General features: G+C 35.1%; 1 protein-coding gene across 3 annotated transcripts in view; it reads right to left on the reverse strand.

Annotated features, from left to right (window-relative positions):
• Nucleotides 1–13,699, reverse strand: part of LRRK2 (leucine rich repeat kinase 2) — a 140,135-nt gene that overhangs the window by 95,981 nt on the left and 30,455 nt on the right. For all 3 annotated transcript variants that reach the window (XM_072765568.1, XM_026000120.2, XM_026000121.2), the window contains 4 exons: nucleotides 12,918–13,042; nucleotides 7,378–7,490; nucleotides 1,472–1,616; nucleotides 1,195–1,334 (listed from right to left, as the gene is read on the reverse strand). In XM_072765568.1, the coding sequence (XP_072621669.1) occupies nucleotides 1,195–1,334; nucleotides 1,472–1,616; nucleotides 7,378–7,490; nucleotides 12,918–13,042 (523 nt within the window). The remainder of the gene's footprint in view (nucleotides 1–1,194; nucleotides 1,335–1,471; nucleotides 1,617–7,377; nucleotides 7,491–12,917; nucleotides 13,043–13,699) is intronic.

A 13,699-nucleotide genomic window follows, 5' to 3' on the forward strand; every position in this document is an offset into this window, starting at 1 on the left:
TCCAGCAATTCCACTTCTGGTTATTTACTCAAAGAAAGTGAAAACACCAAGTCAGAGATACAAGTATCCCTATGTTTGTTGTTGCATTATTTTCAATAGCCAAGATATGGAAACCATGGACGTGTCCATTGATAGATGAACGGATAAAGGTGTGATACACACACACAAACACACACACACACACAAAATTGAATATCAACCATTAAAGGAATGAAATCTTGCCATTTGCAACAACATGGTTGGACTTGGAGAATATTATGCTTAGTGGAACAAATCAGAGAAAGATAATACTATATATATATGATTTCACCTATATTTGAATCTAAAAAACAAAACAAGTGAAAAAAAATGCAAAACAGAAACTGACTCATAGATACAAGGAACAAACTGTTGGTTATCAGAATGGGGATGGGCTGAGGGCAGGTGAAATAGGTGAAGGGGGTTAAGAGGTATAAACTTCCAGTTATAAAATAAATAAGTCATGGGGATAGCATAGAGAATATAGTCAATAATTTTGTAATAACTTTGTATGATGACAGATGGCAACTAGTTTAACATGGAGAACATTTTGTAATGTATAAAAATATCAAATCACTATGATGTATATCTGAAACTAATAGGATATTATGCTAATTATACCTCAATAAAAATAAATAAATATATAATAGGAAAAAAAGATCTGAGCCAATTTATTTCTTAATTTCTTCTAAGCCAATATCTTTCATTCCTTATAAGGAACAGTTATTATATATCACATGTGAAATTTTGCTCGATGAAAAATGTTTAAAGTTATTTTACTGCAAGAAAAAAAAGTCAAGGAGAAAAATTACTAGAAGTAACCCACAATAAAACACTGAGAATGACAAACTTTGGAATACTTGTAACTTCTATTTATCTAAAATCTAAGCAAATAAAGGTCAGCTGGGTGGAATTTCTTTAGCACATTCTCTGCTCTTTCATGAAAAAGACAAATGAGAATTAAACATGCTGATTTTTAGAGATTTAATAACAAAACAGGATCTTTAGCGAGTCAATCCAATTCTCTTTACCTTCTATAATTAAAATACTACAAAATGATAAATGGTTTTCAATTAACTAGAATATCTCCATTAATGCAAAGCAGGAATTGTCCCAACTGCTCTGAAAGAGAAATTTTCATAAAATCCCAAACTCCCTTCAAGACAATGCACATACTTTAATCTGTACTTCAGCCATATCTTTAAATCGTTGTAAACTGGAAGCCAGAATTTTTGCCAGCAGATGCCCAGTTCCTATGCATAAATTCTTCTTTGTAATCAAGCATCCTATAAGACTTAACCCCAGACATTGAATTTCTAAAAGAATAAAAGAAAAAATAATAAAATGAGTTGTTTTAAATCTCAAAACTGAAGAAAAAAAGTAAAGACATCCAACCAACAGCTAAAGGCCTATAAAAAATCTATCGTAAATCCTGAGTTCAAATTGTACCAACCTTGGTCATCTGGGTACATCTGCAGTGTGTGAAGCACTGAATCAATAGCACCTTCCAAGGATAATACTTCTAATGCATCAGGAGATTGTGCTAGAGAAGAAATTACTCTCAATCCACTTTTTTGAATCCCAGGAATTCCAATGAACTAAAATCAGAAGGACAATTAATATTTGCTACTTAAAATGACTTAATACTTACCTTAGTTAAAGCCAGCTATAGGCTGATAAAATATAAACTAAGTAGTCTAAATAAAGATTATTATCCATTATCCTTGATTTTTGTCTTGTATTACTAATTACTTTTTAGTTCTTGTTAAGGATAAGAGCTACCATTTTAATGCCTACTGAATATCTGTTTTGTACCAAGTACTTGACATGAATTTTCTTTTTACAAGAATCTTAAATCCCTACTAATATCATTCCCTTTATAAAATGAGTTCACTGAGGGTTAAAGAGTTGAGTATTCCTTAAGTCACACAGATTGTACATTGCTGAGATGATACCAAATCAGGGATGTTCAATCCCACTGCCTATATACTTAACCAGCAAAATGCAATGCTTACTTTCACTACAGAAAATAGTAACTTAAAATTTACTCTTTAAGTGTCAAATCTCATTTATTCCCCCTCAACAGCCTATGTAATAGGTTCGCCAGATTTTAAAGATGCAAGAACAAGAAGAGCTCAAGTCACAAAGCTAGTAAGTGTCAGGATTAGGATTTGTATATAAATGTGTTCCCTTAAAAGCCCAGGAGAAAAAAAAAATCCAGGAGGTTAACTGCTACCCCTTCCAACTTTTTAATCTCAGCTTCTCCAGATGATTTGACATTATTTACAAGTATTGTAAGAGAGGACACTTCCTTCTTTTTCTTTTCTTTTCTTTTCTCTTCTTTTCTCTTTTCTTTTCTCTCTTTCTTTCTAGGCTATCCTACTCATTGACTAAGGATAAACAGTCAACACACTTTCCCACCATGGACAACCACAACCACACCTTCCCTCTTTTGACATCTGTGACATGTAGCTAACTCTTACATGGAATGGGTCATGTCATCTCTACTTTTCCAAAATGCTTTACAAACTTCTGCCATGATGGGAATATCCACCTAACAGCTTTCTTTTAAAAAAAATGCAATGCTCTCCTTCACAGGACTTCTGCATTCACAGTCACTGGTTTCATGGTATCTCTACTCCAAATCTCCGACTGACATCACGGGTATACCACAGAGTTGAGAGCTTCATGTCAGACCTCAAGTTCTGTTGTAGCTTCTTCAACCAAAACCTTCTATCCTCCAACCTTTCTCACTTCCATACTATCAATGAACAGATGTTCGTTTCCTTCCAATCTAGTCCTCCACTACCTCTCAATTGTCCTCATTCAGCATCTTTTTTTTTTTTTTTTTTTTTTTTTTTTTGGTATTGGGTGTGGAGAAAAGCACCTTCTGTGTCTTTCTCCTCTACCTCATAATTGCTCAGCTCAGACATCATTTCTTCTATCATTTCCACAACACCCTTCTATCCTCGCCTCCCTTTGCACATTTTCCTGTCATTATTTCCATCTTACCAACTTCCTGGGTAGTAATTTGAAGCCAGTTAAATTTAGGTTTCAATTCTGCCTCTCAGTTCCACTTTAAAACCTAGTAGTTCCATTCTAGTTCTACTAAAAATGAATGAAATAACGTTTACTCAGAAGTGCTATTTACTCAGAAAGTATTATTCAAGAAATGTAAAGAAATTCAAAGTGGTTCAAAGTGAAACTTGAAGGGATGGCTCATGTCCCTCTCAGTTTCCTCACCTCCCACTGATAAAGGAGGGTTGTTATGAGGGTGAAATGAAATGAAAGAACTCCCTGTCCCTGCAGTTAGCCCTAAGTGATGGCCACAGTTCAGGCCTTGGTCTAAACACCCACCTCAGAGATGAAAACCTTCTAAGTGGAAGACAGAGGGTCCCTTAATTGGTCTTCCCTTCCATCAAGTACCACTTCTCCATTTCTAAACTTATTAATAGAAACATCTACACACACTATATCCATATTCTCACCACACCTTAATTTCATATAATCAGACTTCTGTCTTAACCAGTCAAAGAAAAAAGTCCTTTATCAATTGAACTGCTGATTTTTCCTCTCTTGGTTTCCATGACATGGTACGCCCCTAATTATTCTCAAATTTAAAATCATTCATTTGCCCATCTCCTTTACAATCTCTCCTTTCAAAAAAAAAAAAAAAACCAACAATCTCTTCTTTCATCGTCAAACTTTGTCCAAAGCTCTTTTCTTAAAACTATTCTATTCATGGATGGGACTTTATAAACTAATGTGGTTCATGTCACCATAACAACAATAGCAACAACCACAACTATAATGCCAAAATCTATGTAGCACTTGCTATGTGTCAGATATTCTCTTAAGCACTTTATATATTAACTCATTTAATCCTCACAATAACTCTATACTGTAGAAGCACTATTAGTATCTCTATGTTATTGATGAAAAAATTGAGACACAGAAACCCTTAAGCAGATAACTCAAAGCACAAGTTTAAACTCTCTTAAGCTCTAAGTCCACACTACTCTTCACTTGACATCAGTATCTTAAACTCAGATGCCCAAAGCTAAAATTTTATTATCTTCTTGAAAAAGACAAAGTTAGATTGCAGATTGTCTTTTCTGAACCTTCTGTTTGATTAATGGTAGCACTATTCCTACTTCCTAGGCAGGGCCAGCTTTATGGGTGTGCACTCATGTACTCAAATAGGTCTCTGTGCTCAGAAGGGCCCCATACTTGGTATAATGCTCTGCTACTACTGCCTTGAAATTCCTATTAATTTTTAAACCAGAAGTCCTGCATTTTCATTTTGTTTTGTGCCCCACAAATCATGCAGCTAGTTCTAACCTCAAAATGTATCATAGGCCTTGGGATGCCTAGGTGGCAAGTCAGTTGAGCATCTGACTCTTGGTTTCAGCTCGGGTTGTGATCTCAGGGTGATGAAATTGAGCCCTACACTCAGAGCAGAGTCTGCTTTTGTTTCGCTCTCCATCTCCCTCCGCCCTATGCTCTCTCAAATAAATAAATAAATATTTTTAAAAATGTATCATAGGCTTATTTTTTATACTAAAAGGTAAATCAAACTGATATTTATAAAGCATATATCTTTGTCCTTAATGCCAACACTCTAACAAGTTTCTATTCAACTTCTGGTTCCGCTACCTTGAACTCCTCTAATCTTGAACTATTTCAGGTGCAGCTGGATGATGACTAGCGACTTGAAACAGGAAACCTGTGATTTTTCAATGCAAAAAGAGAATGACAATATCACATTACTATATATTATGGAGCTCAAACTATCTGATAATTTAAAATACTGATATTTGAGTTTGACAGTTTCATAAATTTGAAAATATATATCACATGTACGTGTTTATGATATTTAAAAGTTTACAATGGATTTTTCTTTCACTTATTAAATGTTCCATCTTGAAAACAGTGATTTAATGTACTGCTTTTCAAAAGTAAATTAGAATCAATTTACTAGTTTATACTTGGCAATCTTATCCAAATGAAGTTTTTGGAAGTGCCAAGGGAAGAACACCTATACATATCAATTAGAAATATCCTATTGCCTATGCCCCACATTTTCTAAAGTTTTTTTTTCAAATAATTAAAATGGTTTATTCAATAAGTTAGCTAACCAGCTCAGGAAAAAAATGATCACACCAGCCTCTTTCCTAGCTACTAGCTATGTCAACTGCAATTCAAAGAACCTTCCCAGAAAAAAAAAAAATTGAATGTAGAGCTAAAAAGAAGACACCATAGTCCAGAACTAACATTAAGGTATATCCAATAAAATATCTGGATTTCAAGAAAAAGAATCCTTTGGGAATTTAAATATCACTCGTCTTTTAAATGAAAAATAAAAAAAAAACAAGCTGGTTTTGAATTTTTCCACTAAAACATTCAGTACTAAAGACAGTGAAATCCCTATAAAGTTTTTAAAGAAGATAAAACCAAATTGTTTCTTTGAGAGTCCAAATATAAAAGCAACAGATTTGAACTTCAGCCTGAATGTTATTGGAATTTCATACATATCCAAACATTAATTCACTTTCGCAAATACTTTTTATAGTCTGTGCATTGTAATCTTAGTTGAATCTCAAATTTTACCTTATTGGGAATTCTGCTTTCCAAGAACAGACTTATTTTTAAAGGTAATTTATTTCACATGTCTGTAGTATTTGGACCTAAAATCTCTAATGCTTTGTAACATTTATTCAGAGAGAGACATGCAATCACAGAATTTTAGAGCTAAAGAAATACTTATATTCCTCTTTTAGAGCATTTTTTTCTCAAAAGTGGATAAGGATTAGGGGAACTACACAGGGGAGATTTTAAAAAACAAAATACTGCCACTTCTGCTTCCTTCTGCCCTTAATTCCCTGCCTCCAAATGACAGTCACTATTTATAGTGAGGTGCTGTGTCATTATACAGTTGTTGAAATGGGGGCTGGGGGGTGGCAAGTTTCTCAACCACTTCTGGGATTAACTAACAAAAGAAAGTAGGACCTGAGAGCTGAGTGACTTCTCAGCATCATGGTATTTACTGGTAGAGCTGGGTCTCTTGGCTCCTGACTCCTTCCACTCCATCACGGTGATATTCAATAACTTCAGAAAAGATGGGCTAAACAGAATCACAGTTATCTATAAGGCTATTCTAGTACCTCATGCTTCTCACCAACACATACGATGAATAAAATTAACTACTCCTTTCTCTACATTCCTAGAATACTGTCCATAAGAGGCTAGTATAGCTCATAAATGCTAATGCTGAATAAGTAGTTTATGCATTGCTATTACCCCCATATCCCAACCATGAGATCCAAGACAGAAGGGTATAAACCATGATCATTTTTATCTTCCCAATGCCTAATGAAGTTCCTTCCACATACTTATTTTCATCAAATACTTCTGGAATTGAATTCAACCTTTTATATTGCTATGCTCAAAAATCAATTTAAGGTTTCAGTACAAATGACTCAAATATATCATAGACAATTACGTTACAAAGTTCAGTTTAAATTGAATTTTTAAAGGAGACCTCTCTGCAGGCTATATAACTAATTTATGACATTTTCCAAAGTATACTAAATCACAAGGAATCATCTCCATTAATTATCTTGACTGCTCTCTTCCTTTCACGAAAACATTAACTCTAATAATTTTTTACATCTTTACTCTTATACCTTTTATAAAGACCAATTCGTCTTACATTAAACTTCCAAACCATCTTAATTCCATCAATACTTTCTGCATTTCACAATAGAGACATAATCCCCCTCTTTTTCATACTTAGTTAGTTTGATTGTTGATTATAGTAATTATTGAAAATGTACACAGATGTGTAAATAACTGAAAATGAAAAGAAATGCACACTAAACCATTTCAGAGGTCATCTCTGAGGAGAGCAGTGAAATTAAAGTAAGTCAATGTAATCAAAGAAGACTTTAACATTGCACCCTGTGTGTCTTCATGGACTGAACCTTTTCAGGCCAGAAAATAAAGACTAGCCGCCAAAAGAAAGAAAACAGCAGCCATAATTCCTGACATCACTCATAAGACTTAGCTGAATATCTAGCTCTTTAGTTCTCTTTCTGATTGAGTAGACTAGAGTAGATTTATGTTACTAGCAATGTAAAGCACCTGTCCAAGTCTGTAGTCAAGATCATACTTCCTTTAGAGGGAATGGTACATCTCTTCACCCCCTACATCCCTACTGGCATCTTACGTCCACCCACATAGCTTCCTACTGTCATAGTAAACATAAGATGGAAAACTGAAGTAAAAATAGCCCTTCTATTTGCCCAAATCTCAAATTCTAGTTAATGATATAAGGCAGAAAACCTGTATTGTACCTACCCTGTTCAAAGCTGCTAGGACCAGTTTATGAATATCATTCTTGAAACACTGCTTCTTAACCAGATTTAGCTTATGTTGATATTCAGTATCTTCCCTGGAATCTTCTGGCATGCCTAGATAGATAGATAAATTCCCATAAATATTTAAGCTGAGCAGACTGTCGCTTTGCAAGAATGATCATAATTAACCTAATAATACATACACATGTCCTTTTTTCTTATGCGTAGCTCCTTATTAAAGAAACAACTCTTATCTTTAAGGAATTTATAAAAAATTTATCATTGAATATAAAATAAATACAGTGTATGTGACTGCTTACTGAATTTAGGGATAACTGGGTGATGGGGGGACTAAGGAGGGTACTTGATGTAAAGAGCGCTGGGTGTTACTTGCAAGTCATGACTAAATTCTACCTCTGAAACTAATTTTTAAAATTCTTTCAATTAAATAAAAAAAGAAAAAGAAATAAAGTAGCAAGAAGTTGCTACATGGAGACATTTTCTGTAGTAAACAATATCTTTTTTGTATGAATCAGCTGTACTCACACAGAAGCTGTAAGATTTTTATGCAACAATGGACAACTTGAGAAGAGCTCAGTTATTTGGACTACAACATAAAAAGGTCAGATGTGAAACGCAGAGAACAGCTGGAATAACAGCGAAAGGGAAAAAGACTTTAGTTTCAGCATTATGATGGTAAAGTGTATGTAGTTTTGTTAAAAGTGCTCTAGGGTGATATAATAGTGTTAAGTAACTTAAAGAAAACATATTCCTTATTAAGCTACATGGTAACTTGAAAAAACAGGAAGTCAAAAATTATTAGCTGTATTATAGAATCTATACTACAATTATGAATGAAAGAGGTTTCCCAAACCTATGACTGTATAAATTAATAAATAATTCTATATGATCTTTCACTTTAATAATCTGTATTTACACAGACTATGAACTGGCTGCATATATAGCTTTTTATTTACCTAACAAAAAAAAACTTGAGTCCTACCTACATGCCAGAGGTGTTGCTACATGTTCGAATTACCACAATGAATAACAAAGGCTGGATGGATCTCCACCCTCCTGGGGCTTTCAGGCTTATTTAGAAATCTATTCAAACAGGTTCAGACATTCACTACAGCTGTATGACTTTGGGCAAGTCACTTAAACTCTCTATGTCTTATTTTCAGTAACCAAGCCCACATTAATTTCTGAAACTGCCCACATCCCAAGCAGATGTAACCACTAAGAACAGGCCAACAGAGTAGTAAAAAAAAAGTTTATGGAGTATGAGTCTCCATAAACATCCTTCTTACATTAAGACCAAATGAACATTACCATAAGTTTCATCTCTGATCTTTGTTATATCACTTGAGTTTCTACTCTCCATAGTAGGTATAATTTCCTTTCCACATAACAGTCCTTTAAATTGCATGTACTGCAAACTTTCTGAGGGCAGGCTCCATAACCTAATCATCTCCAGATCACCATGCATAGTGCTTTTTATACAACAGTTGTTCAATATATGTTTGTTCCACAAATGTATATTTAAAAGTGCCTGCTCTGGGGCAGCCTGGGTGGTCAGTGGTTTAGCGCTGCCTTTGGCCCGGGGTGTGACCCTGGAGACCCGGAATCAAGTCCCATGTCGGGCTCCCTGCATGGGGCCTGCTTCTCCTTCTGCCTGTGTCTGCCTCTGTGTCTCTCATGAATAAATAAATAAAATCTTAAAAAAAAAAAAAAAGTGCCTACTCTGGATCAGGCTGCATTAGACTGAAAATCTGGCTCCATTATATAAGTTGTGACCTTAACAACTCTACATTTCAATGCCTTGGTTTCATCATTTATAAAATGGCACACGCACAAAAAGCAGCATCTGCCTCATAGTTTACTGTGAGAATTTTAAGTTTATATACATAAAGCACTTTGAATAGGCCTGACACATTTTAATTCCTCCAAGTTGCTAGGTATTATTGTTATTAACTACAAATGAATGGGTTGTAATACAATTTTCGTATCATCCTAAATCATCTGAAATTAAACAAATTCAGTTTCCCTGATTGCTCTTTTATTTTTCTTAAAGATTTTATTCATTTATTCATGACAGAGAGGCAGAGACACAGGCAGAGGAAGAAGCAGGCTCCATGCAGGGAGCCCAACGCAGGACTCGATCCTGGGTCTCCAGGATCAGGCCCTGGGCTGAAGGCGGTGCTAAACCGCTGAGCCACCTGGGCTGCCCATAATTGCTCTTTTAGATGTGATTTTATACTCACAATCACCTCCCTCTGTATACTTCCCAATTTGCACAAGTTTCATCTTAAGCAATTTTACATTATTTCCTCTAGAACTGATAAAAGTCAAGGAAAAACAATGAAATGATATTTTATTAAAATAACTGTGCCTTGGACAGCCCCGGTGGCTCAGCGGTTTAGTGCTGCCTTCAGCCCAGGGTGTGATCCTGGAGATCCAGGATCGAGTCCCATGTCAGGGTCCCTGCATGGAGCCTACTTCTCCCTCTGCCTGTGTCTCTGCCTCTCTCTTTCTCTCTCTCTCTCTGTGTGTCTCTCATGAATAAATAAATAAAATCTTTAAAAAAAAAAAAAGAAACTTGAAATTTAAAAAAATAAATAACTGTGCCTTTATTATTACTTTGTTAAAGCCACAGATTCAATTATTTCAGTAATTTATTGTTATAAAAAAGAGGAGAAGTTGAAAAGTACTAACTTGAAAGAAACTTAAAGGGACATAGCACCGTATATGATATGTGGCCCTGAATTAGATACTGAATTATACACATTTGCTAAAATGCACATCTTTGTTACAAGTAAGAATATCTGAATATGATCTACTCAATAAATGAATTTAGATATTATAAGTACCCACCTCAACTTAACATGTTCAAACCAGAATCATAATCAACCTTGGAACTAATGGGGTACTGATACTATAGTTATTTCATTGATATATAGAATGGCAAGATACAGGATGGCACAGTATGGTGCAGTATGGGATAGTATGGTGTGGTATGATAATGTGGTAGGCAGCATAGAATAAAGTACACAATTAACAATAAAAAAAAGGTATTTATATACTGATATATTTATAAATGTATCAATTAACATGTATTTCTATATGAGAAATGTAACCCTAAAGTTATAAAATTGTTTTTAAGGGTACTCGTTTAATACATCTAAACGTCATTATAAAAAACATCATTTATTATTTAAATATATCATTTCAAATATCTAAAAATGATTGACTATCAATATTGCTTCAGGTTTAATGTGAGAACAGAAGAAAAGAAATATTATATTCAAATTTTTCTTTTGAACTCAGAGAGTATTATTTTATTAACTAACAGATTTCATTCTGAATATCTTCTGCTCATCTTAAAAACTCAAATCCACCTTCAAAAGATTAAGGCTGACACTTTTAAGGATAGATAATCAAAATAGTTTCCTTTTGTTTTGTTTTTTACAATCTACAAAGGTCAAAAAAACTGTAATAATGTTTTCAAGCAAAATTATGTCTATTAAATTATACCTTAAAAGTGGCCTGACAAAAAAAAAGAAGTTGCCTGACAACTATAAATAGCACATCATGATTCAATTCAAAATATATTAATTGAATAGCTATTTTAGTTCAATGTACCAGGGGATTAAAAAATAGAAGAAGGCTGAAGAAAGCCCTAGTCTTAGAAAAAAAAATGTATATTCTTATACCAAGTATACTCTTACTCTTAGAAACAAAATGCCAATAGGATTACAAAGAGTGTATATTTAGGAAGATTTCGTTTAAAAAGGACACACACAGGACACCTAGGTGGCTCAGTGGTTGAGTGTCTGCCTTTGGCTCAGGTCGTGATCCCCAGGTCCCAGGATCAAGTCCCACATCAGGCTCCCTACAGGGAGCCTCCTTCTCTCTCTGCCTACATCTCTGCCTCTCTCTCTGTGTCTCTCATGAGTAAATAAAATCTTTTTAAAAATAAAAATAAAAATAAATAAATAAATAAATAAAAAATAAATTATAAAGACACACACAAATTGGGCTTTAAAATAATTAGGAATTTTACCAAACAAGTAACTCCATCCCTGATATGCAGTAGTCAGAAAGTCCTGTCAAATGTACCTCCTGGGCAGCCCGAGTGGCTCAGTGGTTTAGGGCCACCTTCAGCGCAGAGCGTGATCCTGGAGTCCCAGGACTGAGTCCCACATCAGGCTCCCTGCATGGAGCCTGCTTCTCCCTCTGCCTGCGTCTCTGCCTCTCTCTCTCTCTCATGAATAAATAAATAAAATCTTTAAGAAAAATGTACCTCCTCACCATCTCTTAGATCCACCCTCTCCTCTGGTTCCACTGCTGGGCCTCTACCATGTCTCACTGGATTATCATGGCCTCCAACACAATCTCAATCTCTCTCTCAGGAAGCTTTCACCCTGACAGTCATCCTCCACAGCACAGCATTATTGTTATAAATTGCAGATTTGGTCATGACAATATAGGTTTTTAACACCTTTAAATAAATTTGAATTGACTTCTGTTTAAAAAGCACATACTGCTCAGTGTTGTGCCCAAGCCCTAGATTTCAGGCCTCTGCCAATAGCTCCATATTCATCCTCAGACACCGATCTCACCCCGCCACATTTCACTCGCCCCAGACCATGTGCCCTCTCTCCTTCTGTCTGAAATATCCTGCCCAGCCTTTCCACCAAGTCACTTTCACTCTTCAACTTTAAATATGCCAATCTTGACCTATTCCTTTGAATAAATACTTGTGCCTCCACCAATATTCTCTGAGCCTTCTATATAAACGTATAGCTATAACAGCTCCTCTCATATCTGGTCACTATCTATTTACCCATCCATCTACCTCTAAGCTCCTATAATAGTATAGTAATGCCCTTGCATTCATTTGTCATAACCGTGCAGCCATCACAATGTTGAGAACATCAGAGGTACTTAATAACTGTATGTTGAATGAATGGAGGAGCAAGTGTTTTAAATGGGATTTGGAGGACAAACAAGGTCACAAGAGAGATAAGTAGGAGGTAAAGGGGAGAGGACAGAAGCTATGGAGGTTAATGAGTAAAAGCCACGTGGTTATATGTGAGAAAGATTCATTCAACCACAGAGCAAAAGAAGGACCGAAAAAGAGCAAAAGGGAAAGTGTGAATATTAGCTATATTTATAGTTTAGACAAAAAAAAAAAAAACTTGGATGGCAACAGAAATAGAAAAGAATTATCAGAGTGAACATTTTCCTTGGAAGTAAAGCTCCCTAGTTTATATCATAGTGATTTCATGTGTAAATGGATTATTGAATTTTCCTAAAAATTAATCTGACTCTTCCACACATCTTTTTCCTCTCTTTTTATTTTTGGATTTAGTGGGAAGATTTGAATTTTGTTTTTTTGTTGTTGTAGTTGTTTTAAGATTTGAATTTTGTTGGTAGAAACTGGTCCTTTCATTTTTGCCTAGAAAGTTGATATTTTACAAAATGTCAAAAAATTTTCTAGAATTATCATCTCTTTCCATATCTAATTATGTAACTTACCTGGAACTATAAAATGTAAAATAGCTCGGAGTGCCTCCAGCTGCACCAATGAGGATGCCTCATGACTTTTCATAACTGTTATGATTTTGGGGGCCACTGCTGCCATTATATCCAGGGTAGCATCACTGGAGATACAACATGGAAATGCTTAGTAAAAGTACAACCCAATTCCACTGTACAAACCCCAAATTGAAACAAGTACAAGAAAACAAAACCATTCTATTTTATCAGAAAAAAGCTGTATGAAAATGCATTGAGTTCAATAATATGAGCATACATATTTTAACTATTATTTAATTAAATAAATTCTGACCTCAAGTGGAAGTCATAGTAACCTGGGAATTCTTTTAATCGGTTTCACAAAACACAACTTCTTTCGGACCTCACACAGGTCACTGGCAACAACCCTGTAGGTGTTCTTATCCGCATTTTCCCGATGAAGAGTTTAGACTGACAGATGCTGCATATCCAAGGCCTATCACCAGAAGGTGACAGAGAGCCAGGACTGCGATGCAGACTCATCTGAGCCCCAAAGCCCAGGCTCTTTACAGCAAATTAACACCTCTTCCAAATTAACACTCCTGGACTTCCTGTACAGTATTTTTAGTTAGATTTATTTGCATGAAAATCTTTGTTTCTCTAAGGTGCTTTAGCTGTTCTTTATCTTCCATATGAAGAAATGCCCCTTGACCAGATTTCAGTAGGTACGACACTTTAAAACAGGTAGGCCCTTGCTTCCCATGGTACCGTGTTAACTAAAACCTGTGCATGTCCTTACTTAA

The sequence above is a fragment of the Vulpes vulpes genome, chromosome 8 (genome assembly GCF_048418805.1).
Source record: "Vulpes vulpes isolate BD-2025 chromosome 8, VulVul3, whole genome shotgun sequence".
NCBI classification, from domain to species: Eukaryota; Metazoa; Chordata; class Mammalia; order Carnivora; family Canidae; genus Vulpes; species Vulpes vulpes.